The 22908-nt window shown below is 63.6% G+C and overlaps 1 protein-coding gene across 1 annotated transcript; it reads right to left on the bottom strand.

Moving 5' to 3' along the window:
- Positions 1-35: 35 nt before the first annotated feature.
- MYO15A (myosin XVA) lies at positions 36-22037 on the bottom strand (the record flags this gene model as incomplete). The annotated part of the gene is made up of 63 exons (XM_082292098.1): positions 36-137; positions 227-367; positions 585-718; positions 1098-1231; positions 1340-1473; positions 1575-1735; positions 1879-1975; positions 2228-2305; positions 2731-2825; positions 2966-3096; positions 3292-3374; positions 3459-3532; positions 3752-3824; positions 3929-3983; positions 4062-4195; positions 4263-4468; positions 4860-4934; positions 5092-5203; positions 5419-5560; positions 5640-5758; positions 5842-5957; positions 6323-6398; positions 6591-6650; positions 6739-6860; positions 7066-7162; positions 7246-7336; positions 7543-7681; positions 7766-7829; positions 7955-8016; positions 8151-8277; positions 8356-8444; positions 8532-8626; positions 8779-8970; positions 9126-9198; positions 9311-9489; positions 9978-10213; positions 10304-10399; positions 11303-11433; positions 11517-11598; positions 11768-11821; positions 12104-12188; positions 12257-12432; positions 12521-12638; positions 12873-12997; positions 13128-13173; positions 13301-13455; positions 13848-13925; positions 14097-14222; positions 14474-14605; positions 14698-14793; positions 14875-14998; positions 15180-15238; positions 15333-15446; positions 15528-15689; positions 15875-15988; positions 16072-16135; positions 16635-16759; positions 17215-17305; positions 17497-17571; positions 17692-17801; positions 17907-17970; positions 18190-18272; positions 19053-22037. 63 exons carry the CDS (start codon positions 22035-22037, stop codon positions 36-38), a joined length of 9768 nt encoding a protein of 3255 aa, XP_082148224.1.
- Between the last annotated feature and the right edge of the window lie 871 nt (positions 22038-22908).

Here is a 22908-nt window from a genome sequence, read left to right as displayed (position 1 = left end):
GTCCGGGGTGCCAGGGGTCCAAGGCCACGGCGGGCTCAGAGCAGGGTGATCTCGCTGGGCGGCAGCGTCAGCCTTTTCTCCCGGGCTCCCAGCAGCCTCTCCATGTGCGCGGCCACCACACGGCACAGCTCCAGGCCCTAGGCGGGGACACACCGGTGGTCAGTCGCTGTGCCACCACCGTGGGAACCCCAGCGGGGCTCCCCCGACCTTCCCAAGTGTCCCCGACCTGCTCCAGCTGCAGTTGGGTGATGCCCTGGGCCAGGAGGTCTCCCAGCGTGATCTCCACATAGGGATAGCTGGATCCGGCCGTCGGCCGCTGCGTCCGTGTGGACTGGATCTCATTCAGCGAGAACTTGGCGATGGGTTCCTGGGAGGGGATGGGGGGGGTGGCCAGTGTGCCCTGGGAACCCCTCCAAGGGGACCGGGGACCCCAGGTTGGACGGGGCTTGGAGCAAACTGGTCTAGTGGAATGTGTCCCTGCCCATGGCAGGGATTGGAACCGGATGAGCTTTAAGGTTTGTTCCAACCCAAACCATTCCATGTTTCCATGTGTCCCACACAGCCCCACACAGCCCTACACCTACATGGGTCTCCTTGCTGAGGAAGTTGAGGCCATTCTGGTTGACAGCCAGGATACAGGGTGAAACAATGGCGTTGTTGCTGCAGCTCTGGATGTAGAAGAAGGACGAGCCGAACATGGGGTAGGCGCTCAGCAGCCCTGCGGGGCAGAGGACAGGCTCTCAGTGCCCACTGCCACCCCCACCTGCCCGGTCCTGCACCCCAGAGCAGCCAAGGGAATTGGGTGTCCGAGCGTGGGCCTGGAAGCAGCCCATCCTGTCCTGTCCTGCCAATGAATCCTGCCCTCCATATGCAGCACCCCAGGCTCCACACAGAGACAAGGGCTACCTGTCCCAGCAGCATCCCATCCCCATCATCATCACCCTCCAGGCAGCATCCCATCCCCAGCAGCCTTGCATCCCCAGCAGGACTGCATCTCCAGCAGCATTACATCCTCATTAGCACTATGTCCTCATTAGCATTGCATCTCTCAGCATCCTCTCCCTTTCAATATCACCTCCCCATCGCTGTCCCCTCACCCAGGAACTGTGCCCTGGCCTGGTGGGCACTGAGTGCCTGGGCTTGCTGCACGTGCTGGGTCACCATCTGCAGCCAGGACTGGGGCTTCAGCAGGCGGAAGAGCTGCGGAGGGACGTAGTCCTGCATCTCCCGCCTGTGGGGAGCCTGGGATCAGGGCCAGCACTGGCCAGTGGGTCCCAAATCCCATGGGACATGTGTTTCCCACCCCCCCCCCCCCCCAGGTGCCCTGTGCCCTGCGTACACGGTGGGGAGGTGGTGGCGGTCCTTGGCTCGGTGCTGGAGGGCGGCCAGCTTGGCCACGTGCGGGAAATGCTGCTCTCCTGGCCTCACTGGTGGCAGGATGGTGAACAGGCCCTTGAGGTAGTCAGGGAGCACCTGGGGGGGTGACAAGAGCACAGGGACACGGCTTGGGGACAGGGCACGCTCTGAGGGAGACAGGGAGGTGGCCCTGGGGGAGGCTGATGGGGTCGCCCGACCTGGTTGTAGTGGACGGTGACGTAGAGCTCATTGTCGAACTTGAGGGGCTGGCTCCAGACCACGCGGCGGCACCAGAAGGTGTAGCTGGTATCCTGGAACTCCGTCTCAGCAGCCACATCCAGGATGTATTCCCGGCGAGTCAGCGGCCGCACACTCTGCCCTGTGCCACCACACAAGTGTGTACATGGCCACCACACCATCTGCGTGGCTGTACCATCCCATCCCATCCCATCCCATCCCATCCCATCCCATCCCATCCCATCCCATCCCGTCCCGTCTGTCTCATCCCTGCCAGCCCCTCACCTCTGTCGGTCACCACAAAAAGGATGTATTCCTCCAAAGCCTCTGGATTCTGCAGCCCCATCTCGCAGCACAGCTCCTCAATCACATCCAGAGCCACCTGGGCACAGGGACAGGTGGCTGGGACACTGCCACGTCCCCCTGTTGTGCTCTGGGTCACCAACTTGTCCTGCACTGAGGCTCATCCCATGAAGCTGCCCTGAGAAGGGATCCACTTTTCCCAGAGGATGAAGTCCCACAGTGAAGACAGCCAAAAGGTGCAGCCCCCCACATCCGCACCCTCTGGGTGCCCACAACTGAGGTGTCACCATAGTCTTGGGGTGCACTGAGCCTCCTGTCCCCCCTGGCTCACCGAGCACGTCTTGATCTTGAGGTGCCTCTCAATGCCGCCGGGCAGGAGGAAGAGCTGGCGCTTGGCGCTGCGTCCGGCCTGCACAGGAGGACACATTGGGGTGCACTGGGGCCCTTCACACAGCAAGATGCCACAGGACATCCCAAACCCCACAGCTATCCCTTAGGAACCATCCCATTGGGATCATCCTGTCTCTTGCCCATCCTGCCCAGCTGAACCATCATTCCCCCACTCCATGTCCACAGAGCTCCATCCCCACTGGGGACTCCTGAAAGCTCAGGGCACACCCAAAGCAGCGAAGAGCAGACCCTAAGAAGAACTGTGCTCTCTTGGGGAGATCCCCAAAAAGGATCAGCTCAGTTCTAGGGTGGTGTCTGAGGGAGATCTCAAGCTCAGGGGGGGAGAACCTGAGCCCATGCGGGTACCCAGAACTTCTGGGGGGGATCTCAAGCTGACACCAGCTCTGCCCCACTCCATGGGCACCCACGAGCCCCCAGCCTCACCACCATGGCCTTGAGCTCCATGCTGCTGGGGAAGAGGCTGCGGCCACCGAACTGCAGGGTTTTCCTCAGGTTCTGCTCGCAGGCTTTGGCGATGCCTGGCAGGAACAGGGACTGGGATGAAGGATGGGGCTGAGCTGTCACGCTGGCTCTGTTAGAGCCCTTCCTGAGCTCTGTGACACCTGGGCTGTCCTTTCCCACTGCACACGCAGCACCCTGGGGTGTGCACGGCCCCTACCGTGGAAAGGCAGCTCTGGGTGCCTGCTAGCATCCTGCAGGAAGGCCACGAAGAAGGGCCGGAGCACCTCGGAGCACTTGTAATAGGCAGCGAGGATGTAGAGCAGCCTCCAACCCCTCTGGCAACTGTCCCTGTGGGAAGAGTCAGGGCTGATCCCCTGAGCACAGAGGGTGCCTGAGGTGGCACCATCACCCTGGGGAGCAGTGCAACCCTCTGCAAGGATGAGGTCCCCGGGTCTCCCCGCAGGCTGGAGCAGCTCAGCCTGGCCAGGGACATAAGTGTCCCAGTGCCAGCCTCTGCTGTCCCAGATGGGTGTAGGGACTCACGTCTTGGAGCTGGTGTTGTTGGTGATCTGCTTGATGATCTGGCAGTACACCTCATCCCTCAGGACCTCGTGCTCCGCACACAGCTGGGGGACAGGCACAGCTGCCACCCCTCTGCCACCCCTTGCCCAGGCCACCCTCCGGACTCACTGTCCCAGTGGTGGATTTACCTTGAGGATGGTGCAGACGGCATCCAGCTCCGTCTGTCCCCGCAGAGGGTGGTCACCCATGAACTTCATCACGGCTGGGGACAACAAAGCCACATGGCGACACAGCTCAGCATGTCCCTCCCCCAGGGACATGCTCTCCTGTGGGAGGTACCTCCTGGGCACATGGAGCAGTGGAACCAGAAGAACTAAACTCCCCTAGGACACCCCACCTGCCCATCCCAGTCTACCCCACCCTCCTCCATGGACAGGGCTGGGGACAGCTAAGGTGACAGGACACTCGTGCCCCTGCCTACCTTGGAAAGCCTCAGCAGCCAGTTTGTTGAGGCCACCATCCACAAATTCAATGAGTGACTCCTGAATGGGAATCTGGAGCAGGGGGAGAGGCCCAGCTCTGGGACCCTGCTGGGACCTCAAGGGGACCTGCAGGTGACAACAGGACAGGGGCACCCCAGGACTCCACTTCCCCATACCTTGGTGAATGTCAGCATCTCCAGCACACTTGGTGCCTTCATCCCACGGGAGTCCCTGGCAGAGGGACAAGGGGGCAGGTGGGCACAGGTGTCCCCACCATGGCGTGTCCCTGTCCCACCACTGGACACTCACGTGGTCCCATGTCGTGCTGCACGGAAATGCCGCTGGGCAAAGGCCAGCATGGGACAGGCCCCCATGACATCCCCGAGCTGCTTGATGCCATCTCCCTCCGGATCCTCCGCAAAGGTGGCACTGGCTGGGGACACCTGCAGGGCAGGGCAATGAGCACCAGGCACAGCCAGCACCAGGAGACAGCCCCAGGCCAGGACCCACCTCAGTTTTTCGGTCCAGCTCCTGGGCAGCAGCAGTAGAGGCCACAGCCACAGCCACGGCCACCGAAGCCGCCACCTTGCCCTGCTTGTCCCTGGGCTCCTCTTTCCTCTCCGCAGGCAAATGCACGAAGTCGGGCGCCACGACGGGCTGGACATACTCAGCAGGGAACAGCCCTGACCTGCCATGGATGGCCCCAAACTTCCACCCTGTGCCAGACAGATGGTGGGGATGGCCCTGGGCTGGCAGCCATGGGGTCACCCCCAAAATTCTCTGCCTGCTCCCTCCTGCCTCTGCCCCCTTTTCAGGGATCTGGCCATGGATTTTGGCTGGATGCAGCTGCAGTTTGGCATCACTCAAAGGAAAGGTACAGAGCAGAGGCCACAAAGCCTGTCACCTGAGGGACATGGGCAGCACCAGGTGCCACCCAGGGTGGGACCTGCATGGGAGCATCTCCCTGCATCAGGTCAGTGCCAAAAAGACCACAAACCATCCTGCTGAGGGGTAACAGAGGCAGGACCCTGCCCCATCGCCCAGCCTCAGGAGGGGACACAGCTCAGGGCACACCAGGGACACACAGAGGGACAGTGTGGAACCCACCAAAATCCTGGGTGCCCGTCTTCAGCTCCTCCAGGTACATCACCTTCTTGCGGACCACACAGCCATAGTAGTGGTCTGCAGAGGCAATATGGGGACACCATGGGGACATGGGGTGTCACAGGATGCAAGGCAAGTGCACAGCCACCTCCAGGGCAGGGCAAGCTGTCAGTCTGCTGCCCCTGTGTCCCCCATTAAAGGCATTTTGGCATGGGGGGCTTTGGGGGTCCCTAACCTCTCTCAGGGTGCTCCAGCGACTGCAGGTGGATGATATCCCCTTTGTGAAAGCTGAGCTGGCCCCCATCCTCTGGGCTGTAGTTCCTCACGGCCACCACGTACTGGGAGTCCTGGGCACAGGGGTTCTGGCACAGCCCGTGCACATAGGGGCACCAACATCCCGCCCAGCACAGGGACTTCAAGCACCCACAGCCTCAGGACCATTCCCCCAAATACAGCCATGGTCCCATCGCAGGGTGCCCTCCTCTGCCCACCCCAACCCCAGGCACACGGGCAGGGTCCGACCCCCAGGACAAACCCACCCTGGCCCCAGGGCACCCCCCACCTTCCTGAGCTCTGTGATGAAGTGGTCGACCATGACCTTGACCTGGGGAGCTTTTGGTGAGAAGAGGATGAGCTTCTCGCTGCGCAGGTTGAACTCCAGCATGTTCCTGGATGGGGTGGTCACGAAGAGCACATCGGGGTAGCTGGGGCAGAGCGAGGAGAGGCTGAAACACCTGGCATCTGTGTCACCCACAGCACCCACCCCACCCTGGCCACTCCTACCTGTAGGCCCGCAGCACCCGCAGCTGCTCCCCGGGGACATTGGTGCCCTTCACCATCCGCAGCAGCTTGATGCCAGTGTGGGACACGGCCAGGATCTGCACACCCGTCCCCACACTGCCCTGTGGGCCAGCACAGCACTTCAGCCAGGGGCACAGGGACACAGTGCCTGCCACCCTGACCTTCCCTGCAGGCAGACCCTCACCGTGGCAGGGAAGAGGCGGGAGAAATACACCTCGCAGCCATCCCGGGCCGCGGCGATGATCTCCCTCTTGACACTCTCGGTGGCCACGGGGCTGAAGGAGTCCAGCTTGTTTTCCACTGTGGGGAGGGGGAAATACCTCCTGTGAGCATCCCCTCCCCGGGGAGGATGTGCACAAAGTTCCCAGCAAAAGCAGGGATGCTCATGTCCTCCCCATGCCAGGCAGGACTGTATTGCAGAGACAGATGTGTGTCCCCCAAACAGCTGTCTGAGACCTGACTCAATCTGTGATGTTGTGGAGCACTAAATTACAGGGGGATCGTTACTTTTGGAAACAAAACTACCCAGGGTTAAGCAGAGCCAGTCATGGCTTGGAGATAGCCAGGGGCTGAGGACGGGCACAAGAGTGGTTCGATGTGACCCCCCAGGTTGGGGCCCCCAAGTGTGAGCCCCTCAGGCAGGGAGCAGCAGGACACAGGGTTACCAAAGAGGGATTTCAAGCGGAGCCGCTCCTCCTGGCTGATCCGGATGCAGGTGTCGGACAGCACATCATTGAAGATCTGGGAATGGGGGTGAGGAGCAGTGGGGTTGTATGGGGAGGAGCAATGCGTCCCTCAGCCCCAGCTCCTCCACGGCAGCTCAGCAGGGAAGGCAGGATGGCCACAGTGGGATGACTAAACCATCACCCCACTGGGAAATACCCTTTCTCCCAGGGGACCCTTGGGGGCTGTGAGGCCAGCTCGGTGCCTCACCTGCCGGAAGATGAGGTCGAGCAGCAGTGGGTTGTTGATGCTGTCCTTGGGGTAGAAAACCTGCCAGGGGAAAGACCTTGGTGTAAACCCCCTTATCCCAGTAGGACCTTGGCACCAGCCTGTCCCCAAGTGTCCCCATAATCTGTACCTCCTTCCGGATGAATATTTTCCAGGGCACGTTGTGGTAGGTGTAGAAGTCCTCACTGCAGCTCCGGTGCAGCTGGGTCTGGACCTGCTGCGCCTCGGATGGGAGCTCTCGTGAGACAAAGACTGCAAAAGGACAGAAAGCTTCACAATCCCTGGGGGGAACCACCAACAGCTGCCTCCATCCAGGGAAACTGAGGCACAGGGAGCAGCTCTCTGGCTGAGCCGGACACAGCAGTTACCCCACGAGGCATCACCCTGTGCCACTGGGAGAATGAGGTGCCTCACTCCACCATGGCCCTCCCGGTGCCACAGCTCTGCCCAGCAATACCTGGAGGCTGTGTGGCTGCAGGACGTCCTGTGGGTGCTCGCAGCTGGTACCTGGCACTTGGCACCGGCTTCACCGCAGCCACCACCTCCTTGGGCCCCTGTGAGGCACAGAGGGGCTGTGGTCAGTGCCAGTGACACCCCCAGCCCGGGCAGGGGGACACGGGGGCAGCCACATCCCTACCACAGCTGATGGCACCCGGGCAGCTGAGAGCTGCTCCTTCAGGATCTGCATGGCTTCCTCGTGGGGGTCCAGCTTCTTCCCAAAGAGCTTGCTGCTGAGACAGCATCCCACATTACCTGTACCCCAGCATCACCGGCACCCCAACATTCCCTGTAGCTGACACCACCTGCACCCCATCACTCAGTGCACCCCAGCATTCCCTGCACCCCCTCATTCCCTACACCCCAGCATCAGGACCAGCACATGCACCCGCGAGCAGGAGAAGCCCGTGCCTTGGCTGGGGGCCCAGGTGTGTACCTGTGGGGCTGGGAGCTGCGCGGGGCTGGCTGGCACTGTCGGATGATGTTGCGGATGTCGTGCGTGGGCCTCGGGAAGTGCTCCGAGTTGAGCCGGGAATGCCGCACCGGCTCTCCCGGCCACCGCCGGCCCACGGCCGCTGCGGAGTCAAGCACATGGCTCAGGGGCCCTGCCTCAGTGCCACGAGCATCTGTGGCCATCCCATTGCACCGCGACCCCTTACCGGCTTTCTGCGAGTAGGGCCGGGGCTGGGGCACATGGGCTGGCGTCCCCTCTGCCACTCTGCCCTGCAAGGGACACGATGCGATCATCACCTGGCACCCCCAAGCTGCTCCCGTCCCCAGGGGCTGCCCCAGAGAGGTGCCCTGGAGCAGAGAAGGGGCTCGACCCCTCCCGGCCCCGTGGCACTGACCGAGGGTCCGGGTGCCTGGTTGACATCTGCACGGCGCTGCGGGGACGGGTCTGGCTCTGTGCCTGTGATGACAAACATGAGAGCTCAGTCAGGGCTGTGGGGCTCTGGGCGCGGGGATGTTCCTCACACCAGGGGTCAGACAGGGAAACTGAGGCAGGCAGCTGGGTGGGGATGTGGGAGTGCTCGAGGTGCTCACCCCTCGGCTGATGCGTCTCCGCAGGCCCGGGAGGTTCGCTCCGATTGGCGTCAGCGCCGCCGTTCTCCCCTCCCACACCACCTCCTCCCTTCAGCCTCTTCGAGAGGATGGATGGCTTCTCCAGCTCCTGGGGGACAGGCGTCAGGGCACAGTGGCCAAGCCACCTGCACCCCAAAATGCCTCGGGCAGGGGGACATCCCCTCACCCCATTGCCGTAGGAGAGCACGGGGTCGAACAGGCTGTCCAGGTACCGGTCCAGACCCTTCTGGCTGCGCGGCTCCCCAAATTCCCCGTCTGTGAGGGGACAAGGGGTGAACCAGTGGCATGGCAGGGCTTCGTCGCAGCGCTGGGGGACAGGAGCTGGGGGAAATGACGCCCTACCATGGGGGTGATACGCCTCTACGGAGGGCAGTGTGGGGGCTTTCACAGCTGGGGGAGGAGGCACTTCATCCAAATCCAATCCATGTCCCAGCACCCTGCAGAGAGGGAGGAAGTGCTTATCAAGCACCCACTGGGTACCAGATTCCCTTCAGAGCCCACCCACCCCCACCAGCACCCATCCAGCCCGGTGCCAGGGTTCCCCCCACCAGCCCCACAGCGGGGCACCCATCCCTGCCCGGGTACCTACGGCCGGCTGTCCCTGCTGTGGCTCTCGGTCCCATCCCATGCGATGAGGAAGCAGGATTTCTGTCTGGGGAAGCCCCGGAGCAGCTCGAGGTCAGAGACAAGGTCCAGGACATAGTCGTGTCCAGCCAGCTCAGCCCACTGGGCACCCGCCTTCATAGCTACAGACCAGCCACGCCAGCCCTCCGACAGCCCCCTGCCAACAGCGGGACACTGGGGATGGACACAGGCTCCACAGGGACACCCTGCCCACGAGCTGGGCACCTGGGCTCCCAGATCCTGGGGGCACCCAAGACAGCCCCAGGTGACACCATGACCTGCTGGGTGGGTGGGTGCCAAGCCAGCACATACCTGTGCTTCAGGACATCCCCTGCCAGGTCCTCGCCCGTGCTCCAGGAGTGGATGGGGCAGGAGAACTGGTCACCTGGGGAGGGATGGGCAGTGAGCGGGTGCCACCAGTCCCCCCTGCCCGTGAGGGTGGCCACTCTGGGACCGACCCTGGCCAACACCATGCCCCAGAGCCGTGCTGCCCTCACCGTTGAAGCAGTGCAGGTTGAGGGCCATGCTGGCCTGCTGCCGGTTCGCTGTCCACTCCAGCAGCGAGGGCGGGAAGGTGCGGGCGGCCGCAGCGCCCAGCTGGGAGCGGGCCATGGCGTGCATCAGCTTGCGCTGGCACACTGGCTTGTAGCCAGCAAAGGCGTAGTCAGACACAAACCTGTGAAGAAGGGATGATGCTGCAGGAGGGACATGGGCAGGGTCATGCGTGCCAGACTGGGACAGGGGACCACAGAGGGATTAAGAGCATCCCTGGAGGGATCTCAGCAGCATCCTGGGCACATGTGCCAAGCTGGCCCAAGGCATCTTGGAGGGGCCTCAGAGCATCTCTAGTGGGACTTGGCCAGTATCCCTGGGCACATGTGCCAGGCTGGCCCTGAGGAACCTAGAGGGACATGGGCACGTATGCCAGCTTGGTCAGAGGGATCCTGAAGGGACCTCAGATCATCCCCAACAGGACCTGGCCATGTGTGCCAGGCTGGCCCAAGCAATCATAGAGGACCTGGTGGGGCCTGAGCAGCATCCTCAGGCACAGGTGCCAGGTGAGCCCTGAAAAGCCCCAGCAGTGTTCCCAGGGACGAGTACCAGTCTATTCCTGTGGGTCCCAGCCATTCCTGTTCCCCATCCCAGTGCCCATCCCTGGCTCACTTGAGCAGGTACTTGTCGAAGGCAGCGGACGGAGGGAAAGCGCTGAGGCAGGTGGCCAGCAGCAGCCAGCCCCGCTCCTCGTTGTTGACGTTGGTGTTCCTCCAGACCTGGTTGGAGGCTTGTGCCAGGAGCTCGTCCCGTAGCCCTGGCACCGACAGCCCCTTCTGCACGATGTAGTTGCCGAAGAGGGTCTCCTGCAGGCCGCCCAGCCCCGGGTCCCCCATGAACCGCAGGATCTGCCACAGGGACAGCCAGGTCCTCCCTCTGGCTCTGGGCACGGAGCGGGCAGGGGACTGCGGTGATGGATCCTGTCCTGTCCCACCTACCAGCTTGAAGAGGCTGAGAGCCTCGTGGCACAGCTCCTCATCCAGCCGAGTGAGGGGGGCTTTCAGTGGGGCCGTCAGCATCCCAAACGCCGGTTCCTGCGGTGACACCCGCACCCATGGCTACCTGGGGACTGCCTCAGGCCACATGGGGCTGGTCCCATGGTGCTGAGCATGGTGTTGCTGCTGGGTGGAGACTGTGGGGCTGCCAAAGGACTGGGGTGCAGGATGGGGTCAGCAGCCTTCTGGAAGTGGGGCAGGGAGGGGCTCAGGCTGTGCTGGCAGCACCAGAGATGGGTGGTGAGGCACTGGCACAGGTTGCCCAGAAAAGCTGTGGCTGCCCCATCCCTGGAAACATTCAAGGCCAGGCTGGACAGGGCTTGGAGCAACCTGGGATAGTGGAAGGTGTCCCTGTCCATGGCAGGGAGTGGAAATGGGTGATCTTTAAGGTCCCTCCCAACCCAAAGCATTCTGTGGTTCTGTGGTTCTATGCCAACACCTTGGCAGGGCTGAGAGCCTTATCCAGCCCCGGGTGCTGTCATTCAGGATGCCGAGGACTGGGAAACACAGGACAAAAATAGGGATGAGGAAGAGGAATGGGGCAAAGTGACTGTGGGTGGGGCCGGGGTCCCGGGAGCAAAGCGACCTGGTCTCCCGCCCCAGCGTTCCGGATCCGCCCCGCGTCGGGCGTCCAGGAGGGCTCAGCGGGTCTCTCTCCGATAACCTCAGCAGGGTCCCCCCGGCCTCTGGAGACGACAGGAACCCACGGGGAGGGAGGGAGGTGGCAGCCAGCTCCCCACAGCACCACAGCCACCCCGGATCCAGCCTCTCTTGCTACCCGTGGTGTCCCCAGCGTGTGAGCCAGGGCAGAACCTGGTGGGACAGTGCGGGGACCCTGAACCTCACTGCTCCACCATGACCGGGGTGCCCGGGATGCCCCAAAAGCTGTCTGCCCATGGGAAAAATAAACTCCCCGCTGCCGGGCCGCGGCGCCCGCCTTACCTGGAAGTGGCCCCGCACGTACTTGGCCATGGGGTAGTCGTTGATGTCGAGCGGGAGGGTGAGCTGGGGGTCGGGCTGCAGCGCCGGCGGCGGCACCAGCACCACGCAGCCGGCATTCACCTCCCGGGCGGCTGCGGCACAGTGGGAAGCTACGGCACGGCCGTGGGGTAGGGAACAAGGGGCTGGGAGCGATGGCGGTGCAGGACCCGCTCACCTGCAGCGGCCTCCAGCAGCCCCATCAGCTCGGCCGGGATCTCCAGGTGGGTGACATCCACCACCTCCCTCCGCGTCAGCTCCTGCCAGCGCGGCACAGGGGTGTGCCCACTTGCAGTGCTAGTCCCTGCCCCAGCACCCACGGGTGCCACGGCCAGGGGCACGGGGATGGGTGAGTACGTGGCGGGGATGAGGGCACAGCGACACGGGCTGCACGTGGATCACACTCCCACCGGTGCCACACGGCTTTACCTGCTTCATCCTCTCCTTCTCCTCCTCAGCCCGCCGGCGAGCATCCTCCTTCCTCTGCAAGCAGAGCAGCCATGCTGAGCCCCACCGGAGGGAGGGACACCCTGAGGCATCACAGCACCCTGGGATCCCATTGACCCCCTCCAATATCACCAAAGTTTTCATCCCAAAGAGGCACTGCCCATTCCCAATAGGACACAGAGGAGGTGGTAGGGTGGCATGTGGGGAGACTCACAGTCTGGAGATGCCACTATGCCCTCCCCAGACCCGCAACTGAACATGCAGCAGGGTGGCAGCAGGTCCCCTGGAGCCCCCGGGATGTGCCAGCCCCCAGCTCACCTTGAGGTACCTCCGGCGGTTCACGTAGATGTGCACCAGCGACCTGAACTTGATGAGCGTGCGCCGCATGCGCCGGTACCGCTGCCTGCGGGAGGGCACCCGTCACCCTCTGCCACCCACCAGTGCCCACCTGCCACCCCCCAGGACCCCCACCTGGCCAGGTATCCCCGCGCCCGGGTCTGCAGGAGGACGATCTTGCGGCGGAGGGAGCGGAAGCGCCGCTTAATGAAGAAGGTGCGAGCGTAGCGCTGGAGCGTGAGCGCGGCCAAGTGATGGGCACGGGCTCGCTTGCTCTCCAGCGCCTGGTACAGCTGCTCCTTCAGGAAGAGCTGGGAGCAGGGGTGAGGCTGTGAGCTCCCCACCTTGGCCACCACCCCCAGGGGCTCACTGGAACCAAGTCCCCTCCCGGGACAGTACCTTGGTGACGCCGACATAGTACATGCTGGGGTTAACGGGGCAGAGGCTCCTCAGCATCTCCACACAGTTGGCTCCGTTAGGAATGACATTGGACCACATATCAACGAGGCAGCGATACCTGGGTGAGCCCATGACACTGTTACCGCACAGGGACACCAGCACAGACCTTCCCCATGGTGACAAGCACTGCACCTGCAGATGCAGCTTCTCCCAGAGCTCTGTACTAACACAAGGGGTTCCCAGCTCCCGCTGTGGGGCAACCCTAGCCCAAATGCTGCCCCCCAAAACACCCACAAGTTCTGTGGTCTCCCCTCGCTGGGATGGCAGTGCTCAACCTGCAGCCCACAGGCACCTGTCGATGAAGACGAGGAAGGGGATGCGGATAGGGAAGCCCTCCTTGCGGATGCGGATGGTCTCCAGGATCCCCGAGTACCGCAGCTGGGTTCTGACCACGTCGGCCTCAAAGAGCCCTGGCTCCTAGGGAGGGCGTGGGGAGAAGCATCAGCAACTTCATGGACAAACCCCCACCCACTGTGTGCCCACCACTCTCCCAGTGCCACCAGGGCAGCACAGGCACCGGCACGGGCAGGAGAGCCCCGGCTCTCACCTTCTTGTTGTTGGGTTTGAGGCAGCGCACAAAGAAGGGGTTGCACCTGTGGCAGAGAGACCCTGTCAGCCACACAGGACAGGGGACAAAGCCAGCCTGGCCACCTCGGGCTCAGGTTCAGCTGTCACCCTGCTCCCAACAGCCCAGTGCACAGCCTGGCTGCCCACCCTGACCTCTCCATCTTCTCCACCAGCTCCAGGAGTGACTGCTGGAACCGTGCGGCCACAGTGGGAGCCTTGTACTGCCGTGTCCTGGTGCTGCTCCTCCTGATGAGGCTCCTCTGCCGGGCCATCACCTGGGCATGGCCGAAGAAGAGGTTGGCCACCACCTTGGGGAGACGGGAAGCGTTAGAGAGGAGGAAGGTGGCCAGGATGGTGCAGCTCTCCCAGATCCTCTTTCCAACCTGGCCACTGCTTTTTGCCCAGCCCTGAGCAAGTCGCATCCCCTAATTGTGGCTGGATTGCCTGGGTAGGGATAGGGATGAGGATATGGATAAAGACAGAAAGTACAAGAGCAGCCCATGTGCCTGTTTGTGCCAAATGCTTGAGGGGTCAAAGCCCAGAGGATCCCATGCATGGAGCCAGAGGCATCCTGTGCTCCTGGTCCCCCTGGGCTTCACCAGCTATGGGGACACACTCTTGGGGACATGGAAAGGGATGTATGAAAGGGGGCTATTGGCGCCCAGTGTCACTGCAGAGCCAGGGCCAGGCAGGACCCTACCTTGGTCCTGCTGCTGAGGAACAGGTCCAGCACATCCTGACGGACCTGGTCATAGTTTTTATCCAAAAACTTGTGAACCTGGCAAATAGCAAAACCTCTTGGTGAGGAGCCTGACAGGGTGACAGGGTGAGGCAAGGAGCTGCAGGACCCCAGCCAGACCCGCTGGGATGCATTTCTCTCCTTGGTGCAGGATCAACCTCCTCTTTAAGCTACCTTAACAGCCCAGCTGAGCATCCCAATGTCACACACCTGGTAGGTCACCTTCCCTGCGTAGTGCTTGATGGTGAACTCGGGCAGCGGCATCTTCGGCTTCGTGTAGAGAGGGTTTGTCCCATGGTGGTAGTGACACTTCTGGAGGAACGTGTGGTCAGTGGCCTGGGAAGGGACACAGAAGTGAGATACAGCTTGGGCAATTCAGCAGCAGGTTGGAACTAGGTGATTTTCAAAGTCCTTTCCAGCCCAAACCACTCTGATTCCATGATGTTTCTATGATTCTTTGGGCTTATCCAGCCTGGAGGAACCCGGGGGGTTCCCAGGTTGTCCAGGACAGCCCAGAGCCATGGTGATTCCCCAGCCACAGTGACCTCCCAGTGCCAGCTGCACCTCACCACCAGACACCCCCTCACCTGGGGGAAGCAGCTCTGGTCATCTAGGATCCGGAGGATGCCGTAGGGCTTTTGGGAGATGAGGTCAATGCACGGCTGGTTGTCGCTGAAGGGGATCTCCTTCCACTCAATCTGCTCCCGGAGATACTCCTCCTGCAGGGCGGGCACTGGGTCAGCCTGGAGCCCCCAACCCCACAGCAGTGCCCAGCACAGGGGCAGAGCCCAGCACTGCCCACCAGCCCCACCTGCTCCTCCTGGAACACAATCCTGTTGAAGAAGAACTGCAGGTACTCGTTGGCGTAGTTGATGCACAGCTGCTCAAAGCTGTTGAAGGTGAGGTCCTGCAAGAAGAAAGATTCATGGAGCCTGGGAGGATGGAGCTGGGATTGAGCCAGGATGGAGGTGGGAGGAATCCTGCTCACCTCGAAGCCATAGATGTCCAGGATGGCGATGGAGAGGGCCTCCTGCCGCGGGTACACGAGCTTGTTGATGCGGTCCGTGAGCCAGCTGAAGAGCAGGGAGTAGAGGGTCTTGGCAATGGCATCCCTGGGAAGGGGAGACATGGGCAGAGTGCTGGAGCTCCAGAATGGCACCAGTGTACCCCACTGCCACAGCCAGCACCCACCACAGCATCAGCTTTAATCACCACAGAGTCTAATCCACACACCATCCCTGGGGATCAGAGCCCCCCATACCCTCCTGCTGTGCAGCCCCCCCTTCCTTCTACCTGGCATCCACGGCGCTTTCAACAGTCAGAGGGGTAAAAATCTTCTCCCGCAGCGTTTCCTGGTTGGGAAATGGTGTGATGGAGTATCAGCAACATCAGCCATGGTCCCCAGGGGCCAGGGACCCCCTCCCAGCCTGTGCCCCCTGCACTCACCGTCACCTTGAAGGTGATGGCTTTCTGCAGGCCCTCAGGGGACACCTGCAGCAGCTCAGCCACCGTCCGGATCTCTGTGGCACTCACCACCGTGGCGACCTCCTGGCAGTCAGTCTGCAGGACACAGGGATGCCATGGGATGTGATGATCCCCCATTTGCCACATCCCAAATCATGCCTGAGGAGGATGGGCTACCTCGTATTTCTCAAAGTAGACGTTGCCCAGGTGGAGGACAGAGGAGAGGATGCGGAAGATGCTGTTCTGCTCATCCACACTGAAGTTCAGCACCTCCATGGTGTTGAGCAGCCGACGGAAATCCTCAGCGTCGTCCTTGCCGGGAATCTCGCAGTTCCCACCCTGGCACAACCCCCTCGGTCCATCAGTGGGTCCGGGCGGGGTCAGCACCGAGTGCGGGGGGGTCACCCCCACCCTGAGCATCCTCCTCATCCTCACCCTGATGACTGAGGGACCCACCAGCACCCTGAGGTTGGGTAGCCCCCCAAAAATGAGGCTGTGGGGGGGCTGGGGAGGGGACACACTACCTGGTTCAAGTAGTAGTAGGTCTCGGCGCCCTGCAGGCAGTACCGCTGCCGCTGCTGGGACGGCAGCCCTGCCAGCATCTCGTAGAAGATGTGGTAGTTGCGCTCGCTCTTGGCCTGGGGAGCAGAGGACAGAGCTGGGGAGGGGGCGGCAGAGGGGGCAGAGTGGGGGCAGAGCCCAGGATCCTCTCACCACACACCTGGAAGACCACGCGGGACTTCTCCAGCAGGTACTGCGAGGTTATGGCACCGCAGATCAAGCCGCTGCAAGGGTGAGAGTGGGCACCCGGCTGGCAACCTCGGCCTGGGCAGGGGCTGTGGCCCCCCAAGGCACCCAGCCATGCCCCAGTGCCCCCCCAAAACATTGGGGGTCGGGGCTGGTCCCCAAGTGTCCCCCACCAGGGATGGGTGGGCAAGGATAGGTGTCTGCACCTGGCTCGAGCACTGCACCCCAGGGTGATATTAGGTACCCCCCTGTTGGGATCAGTGGGGCTAAGAGAGGATGGGATGGGATACGAGGACAGGGATGGGGACTGGGAATGGTCAGGGTGGCAGCCCAGGTCACAGTGTCCCTACCCCTACGCCAGGGACAGCCACCTGTCCTCAGGTGCCATCACTTTTCCAATGCCAGGTTTGTCCCAAAAACATCCCCGTGTGTCCTCCCAGAGCTGAGGGACAAGGGGCTGGGTTGGGCTGGACACCCTGGGGCAGCAGGGGACACAGGGTGGGAACATCCACACGGATGTTACTCAGCATTACTTACTCCTCCAGAAAGATTTCCACAAATTTCCCAAACCTGCTGGAATTGTCATTCCTCACGGTTTTGGCATTGCCGAAGGATTCCAGCAAGGGGGTCGCCTCCAGGATCTGTCGTGGTGATGAGGAGAGCTGGGGGGTCAGCCTGGGCACCCAACACAGCCCACAACATCTCCAAGGCTAGGGCACCCCATTTGTCACCCTGCCACCCTCCCTGCCACCCCATGCTGCATGCAGACACCCGTGGGTGCCCAAACTTGAGGTGTGCACCACAGCCAGGTTAAATGAGGATGTGGGAGAGCACAAAGATTCCATCCATGTGCAGGCACTGATTTCCTGCTGTCCCTCGTGCCTTCCCCCCTGCACCTGGGGTGGCATGGCCAAGATGCCACCACAATTCTCTGTCCCCCTGAACCTTCCCAGCCCATGTGTCCCCTTGGTACCTCTATCTGCCATGGTCCAGGTGGAAGCATGGGGACAAGGAGAGAGCAGCAGAACCATGAGGAAGGATGGAAGAGAGTGCTGGGAGGTGGGAGAAGAGCTTGGGGACATGGGGACTCAGGGATGTCTCCAGGGCAGCACCCTACCTGCGGGGCAGTGCTGCGTTTCTGGCTGACGGCTGCCAGGTAGCGCAGGATCAGCTTGGTGGCTTCAGTCTTCCCTGAGCCGCTCTCCCCACTGGAATGCAGAGCAGGGCCACAGCCGGGGCTGTCACCAGCTGAGCAGGGGCTGCCCACCCCAAATCCCCCCAAATCCCCCAGCACCCCACCCCAGGGCCAAGCCAGGCTGGTGGCAGTAACACAGTGATTAGGGAGGTGTTGATTAGGGCCCACCCCAGGGGACTGTGCATGGGGACAACCATGTCCCACCTGATGATGATACACTGGTTGTGTTTGGCATCCATCACTTTGGAGTAGGCCACGTTCGCGATGGCAAAGAGGTGCCTGGGGTGGGGAGAAGCAGGAGGGGTGCGGTGCCACGCTGCCCCGGCACAAGGACACCCAAAGTGAAGGGTGGGAGTGACCCCATCCCCGCAGGGCATTTGGGGACAGCCTGGTACTCACGGCGGGTTCTCGCCCAGGGCTCTGCCCTCGTACTGCAGCACCTGCTCCGTCCCGTAGATGTTGTAGATGCGGTACGGGTTCATCGACACCAGGATGCTGCCGATGTAGGTCTGCCAGAGAGAGAGGTGTGGGGCCATGAGCCCTTGGAGGGTGATGACTCCCCAAAGACCCCACACCTGCAGCCTTTGGGGAATGCCGTGCCCCTCTATGCTTACGTAGATGAGCTGGCGCTCGAACCGCGTCCGGAGGTTGCTCAGCACCGCAGCCTCCTGGAGGTCCCTGGCAAGGAGCAGAGGCTGAGTTAGGGAGTGAGAGGGGAACAAGGGAGTGTCTGCTCTCCCCAGTGTCCCCTGCATTCCCAGACCCAGGAGGCTGAAGCAGAGCCCATGTTGGGATGAGATGGGGTGGGATAGCAGGGTCAGGGGTGTGCAGCTGGAGGCTGCAGTCCCATTGTCCCACACAGCACTCAGTCATGGTGCAGGGGACAGGGACACTCACTCCAGCTGGGTCATGTCCTCCAACCCGTCCTCCTCCTGTGGCTCCTGGTACCGCACGATGGGCAGGCTGCACAGCGACTGCATCTGCAAGGAGCAACCACCCCATCATGGCAGGGATGTGCCAATACCCTCAGGTGTCCCACCCAGTTACCACCACCACCACCCCAAAACACCATCTGTGACCCCAAACCAGGGGACACGCAGTCAGCAATGGCGGGAACCCCAAGAAAACACCCCACAGCCCCAAAACCAGTCCCCCAGTAGGAGCACGGTGTGTCAGGTGAGAGCAGCAGTGCTGGAACACAGGAACATGGGGCCACCAAGGCCGCCTTGGGGCTGGTCCGCAAAAAACCTGGTCCTGAGGATCCCGCTCCCACTCTCTGTGGGCATCACCTCCAGTGGAGGCGATGGAAGGGGGCTGAGGCTTCTCCCCCCAGCCAAGCGCAGAGGTGACGCAGGACGGGTGTCACACGGGAGGCTGCGCTGGCGCCCGGCCAGGCGGTGGGCAGGAAAGCGGACACCCCGCCGGGTCACCGTGCCACCTGCACCTGTCCCCGCGGGATCGGGTCTCTGCATTTCCATACGCCAGAATCAAGTGTCCCCAGCGGGGTCGCTCGTGGGGGGATACACAGAAGGCGATGGTCCCCTCTTCCAATCTGCTCCCTACAGGAGGACCCCCGCCAGCACCCAAACCACCCACAGCCATCTACCCCCCACCCTGGGCACTGCAACCCCCTCGGCACCGGTGCCTTCGAGCCCGGGAGAGCCATCGGCCACCTCAACTCGCCACCCCGCCGGGGGTCCCGCCGGCTGCCAGCTCACCCCCGGCTCCATCCCCCCGAGGGGGCTCCCCGCCCGCGTTACCTTGCTGCGCCAGGGCTGCTTGGTGCGCAGGTACCCGTCCGCCCAGGGGTGCCTGTCCCGCCAGCCCCCCGCCGGCGGGCGCTGGCAGAGATATCGGGCGAGGTCGGCTCCCCACTGGCTCGCCCACCGCCGGCCGCGCTGGGTGGGCTGCTGGGGGAAGCCCTGCTCGGCTGTCCAGGCGTCGGGCATCTCCCGCACCCGCACGACGTGCTGCGTGGACCAGTGCTGCTTGTACATGCGGGATGCGCGCCGGAAGGAGCCCAACCTCTGCACCTGCGGCGTCACCACCGCGTAGCGCCCCGCGCCCTCCTCCCCGGCCGCCCCGTCACCCTCGATGGGCTCCGCCGGGCCCGGGGGACGAGTGCCGTGGCGGGGGACGACCGGAGAGCCGGGGGCTCGCCCGTGGGGTGGTGGGAAAGCGGCACGACGGGGCGGTGAGGGGCTCCGGTTGCCACGTGGGCTGGAGGGGAGGATGGGGCGCCCGGCGTCGGCCCAGCCCCGGCGCCCAGAGGGTGGGCTCGGAGACCTGCGGGTGCTGCCGTCTCGCCGGGATGGGCGCCGGGGCAAGGAGGGAGAGCGAGTGGAGGGATGGCGGGTGGGTGGTGAGGATGAGGGGGCTTTGGTGGGGTTCATGCTCCTTACGAGCAGCGAAGCCAGAGACTGCGCCACGGAGCGCCCCTTGGAGGGGCTGCGGCCCCCCACTTCAGCAGACGGCCTCGATGGTGGGGAGGGAGGGGCCATCCCGGCAAGGGGCTGCCCAATGCGCTGGATGAAGCTTTTGGGGGTGCTGGGAGCGGGGCTGGACGGAGGGGGCACCCCGGCGGGACCCCGCGGGGCACCGTGCCAGTGGGGCAGCTCCTCATCCCAGGAGGGGCCGGGGGGGCCGAGGCGGCGGCTGCCGGGGCGGGACGATGGTGCCAGGAAGGGGGTCCTCTGCAGCGGCTTCACCGCCTTGGTGGGGGGCTCGGGAAGCCGGGGCCAGGCCTGGGGGAGCGGCAGCCCGGGGGGACTGCTCCGCCGCGATGACAGAGGTCTCCCCGCCGCGGGCCCCCCCGGGCGCCTCCCCCCCGGCCCCGGTGAGCGGGGGGCGGCCGGGGCGGGGAGCTCGGGGCCAAAGCGCCGGAGGCTGGCACCGAGGGAGGGGGATCGCCGTGGCCCCTCGCCCCGCGTGCTGCCGGGGCGCGGCCGGACGGGTGGCGGCGACGGGGAGCGCCCGGGGTTGGCGAAGGGGTTACGGAGCGACGGCCGGCGCGCAGCCCCCGGCTCCCGGGGAGGGGGCTGCCCCCAGGGCCCCGCCGCTGGGGAAGGGTCCCTGGCTGGAGATGCTCGTGGCGCGGGGTCCCGGCCCCCCAAACCGGCGCTCTCCATCCCCGCCAGCCTGCGGCTGGAGTGCCTGTAGGAGGGCTGGGGGGGGCGGGACCCCCGAAGTCCTCCCGCACCCCGCGACGGGCGGCTGGGGGGAATCGAGAGGGATCGCTGGAGGAACTGCCCCAGAGGGCTCCCGCACGCCCGCGCTGCCGAAACCCGGCGTCCCGGGGATGCCGCGGGGCCGGGGGCTGCCGGAGGCGGCGGCGGCTCGCACTCGTCGTAGTCATCCTCGTCACGGGCGGCGGGCAGGTGGGGGGACGGCGGGAGGGGGACGTCCAGGCGGTCCCTGCCGAAAAGCTTGACCTGGGGCCGAGGGAAGAGCCTGAATTTCCTGTTGAGGGAGAGCTTGGAGGAGAGTGTCTCCCGCATGCCCCGGAGCGAGGAGGCGCTCAGGATGGAGAAAGGATACTCCTTCTCCTCTTCCTCCTCTTCTTCCCACTCCTCGGGCTCCTCGCCCTCAGTAATCTCCTCCAGGCCCAGGGCGTAGGGGTTGCAGGAGGATTGGGCGTGCGGCGCCCACCCGCCCTCGCTGTACTGGATGCGATGCTCAGGGTACTCACCCCCAGGGTACCCCCCATCAAAGGGCTCCCCAAAGTCCTCGTAGGGGTCCCTGCTGTAGCCGAAGGGCCCTGCCACCTCCTCACCATACTCTGGGTCGCTGCTGTACGGGTCGTAGAGGCTGAGGGGAGACCCACCACCAAACGGTCCCTCATCCTCCAGCTCTGAGTAGCCATAGGGGTGCCCTGCCTGGTCACCGTCCTCCCAAAATCCCCCATAGCAGTCATACTCTTCCTCCGTCTCATAGCCAGGGTAGTCAGAGTAGGGGGTCGGCACCACATCCTCAAAGCCGTACCCTGCTGGGTAAGCTGGGCTCTGCATGTAGCCTTCCTCTTCCTCGGAGTAGTTGTGCCGGGGGCCATAGGCTCCATCCTCCTCCTCGCTGTAGCCATGCCATGGGCCATAGGCTCCATCCTCCTCAGCATAGCCATGGTGGGGGCCGTACGCTCCATCTTCCTCCTTGGCGTGACTGCGCCAAGGCCCATAGGCTCCATCTTCCTTCCTGGCATAGCCACGGTGGGAGCCGTAGGCTCCATCCTCCTTGCCATAACCTCGCCGGCGGCTGTAGGCTCCGTTCTCCTCCTCGGCCCAGCCGTAGCGCGGCACCGTCGGCTCCGCGGCCGCACGCTGGGAGCGCCGCCGGGACGGCCGCCTCACCATGCTGCCTTGCCGCGAAGTGCTGGGGGCCGACAGCCCGACGCTGCCAGGGATCCGCTTCATGTTGGCCCGGTGCCTGAGGATCTCGTCTTCCGCTGGGAACGGCAGCTTCTTGGCACCGATACGGGACAGCCAGGCCGTGTCAGTCGCCCGGCCGCCCCCCACCAGCCGCCCGCGCCGGGAGAGCACCTTCCTGGCCAGCCAGCCTGTGGCGGCGGCCGCCTTGCTCAGCACCTGCGCCCGTGGCTTGAATTTCCTTTCCGGGCGCCGGCGGAAGAGCGACGCACCGTCCTCGGGGGCCTGCCCGTCCCGCCGCAGAAGCAGGAAGGATGGCTTCGATGGTGCCTCCTTCTTGGCCTCCTCTTCCTTCCTCTTCTTGCCCACGCGCTTGAAGCGCATCATCAGGTTGGAGGTGGACTTGAGCACCGCCTTGTTCTTCTTCTTCTTCCTCTTCTTGGTGCTGTGCTTATGCAGCCCCCAGAAGAAGCGGGATGTGTTCTTGAACTGTCCCTTCTTGGGCCGACGCAACCCTAGGTTCTTGAAGCCCAGGAAGAGCTTTGAGGTGCTGCGGAGGCTCCGCTTCGCCCGGGCCTTTGGCGGCGCTGCCTCCTCCTCTTCGGCTGGGCCGGCTTCCACGGATTCTTTGGGCTGGCCCTTGGCCTCTGCACCCTTGGCCCCTTTCTTCTTCTTGTCGGTTGCCAGCCCCATCACCAACTTGGAGGTGCCCTTCGTGTTCTTCTTGGCTGTTGCAGCATTGCTCTCACCCTCCTCTTCCTCCGTCTCCTGCTGTACCTTCTTCCCAAGGCCCAGTTTCTTTGCCACTCCTGCCTTGGGCAACCCCTTCTTCTCCTTCCCCTTCCCCTTCTTGGGTTCCTCTGCAGCCACCTCCTCCTCATCCTTCTCCTTTTCCTCCTTTTCCTTCTCCTTTTCCTCCTTTACCTCCTCCACCACCTCCGTCTCGCTCTCCTCTGCCTTCAGCAGCTCTGCATCCGAGGCATCCTCTGACTCGTTGGGATCCTCCTTCTTGCCCTTCTTGCCATCCTTCCCTTTCCCTTTGCCCGCTTTCCCTTTGGGCTCCCCCTTCTTGCCGACCATCCTGGCAGTGGCGGGCGCTCATGCTCCGGCCCCAGCGGGGCCCTGGGAGATGACGCCCTGCGCCGGCAGGAGCCTGCTCCCGGCACACCGGCCGGCTCCCGACCCCGCCGCCTGCCCCGGCTGGGTATTTACCTGTGCCCGGGTTTGGCGAGGCACATGCCCGTGCGTGGCTCCCTCG

This window comes from Coloeus monedula, assembly GCF_965178545.1.
Source record: "Coloeus monedula genome assembly, chromosome: 16".
Taxonomy (NCBI): domain Eukaryota; kingdom Metazoa; phylum Chordata; class Aves; order Passeriformes; family Corvidae; genus Coloeus; species Coloeus monedula.
The sequence above is the reverse complement of the archived record's forward strand: the minus strand, read 5'-3'. Positions and strand labels throughout refer to the sequence as shown.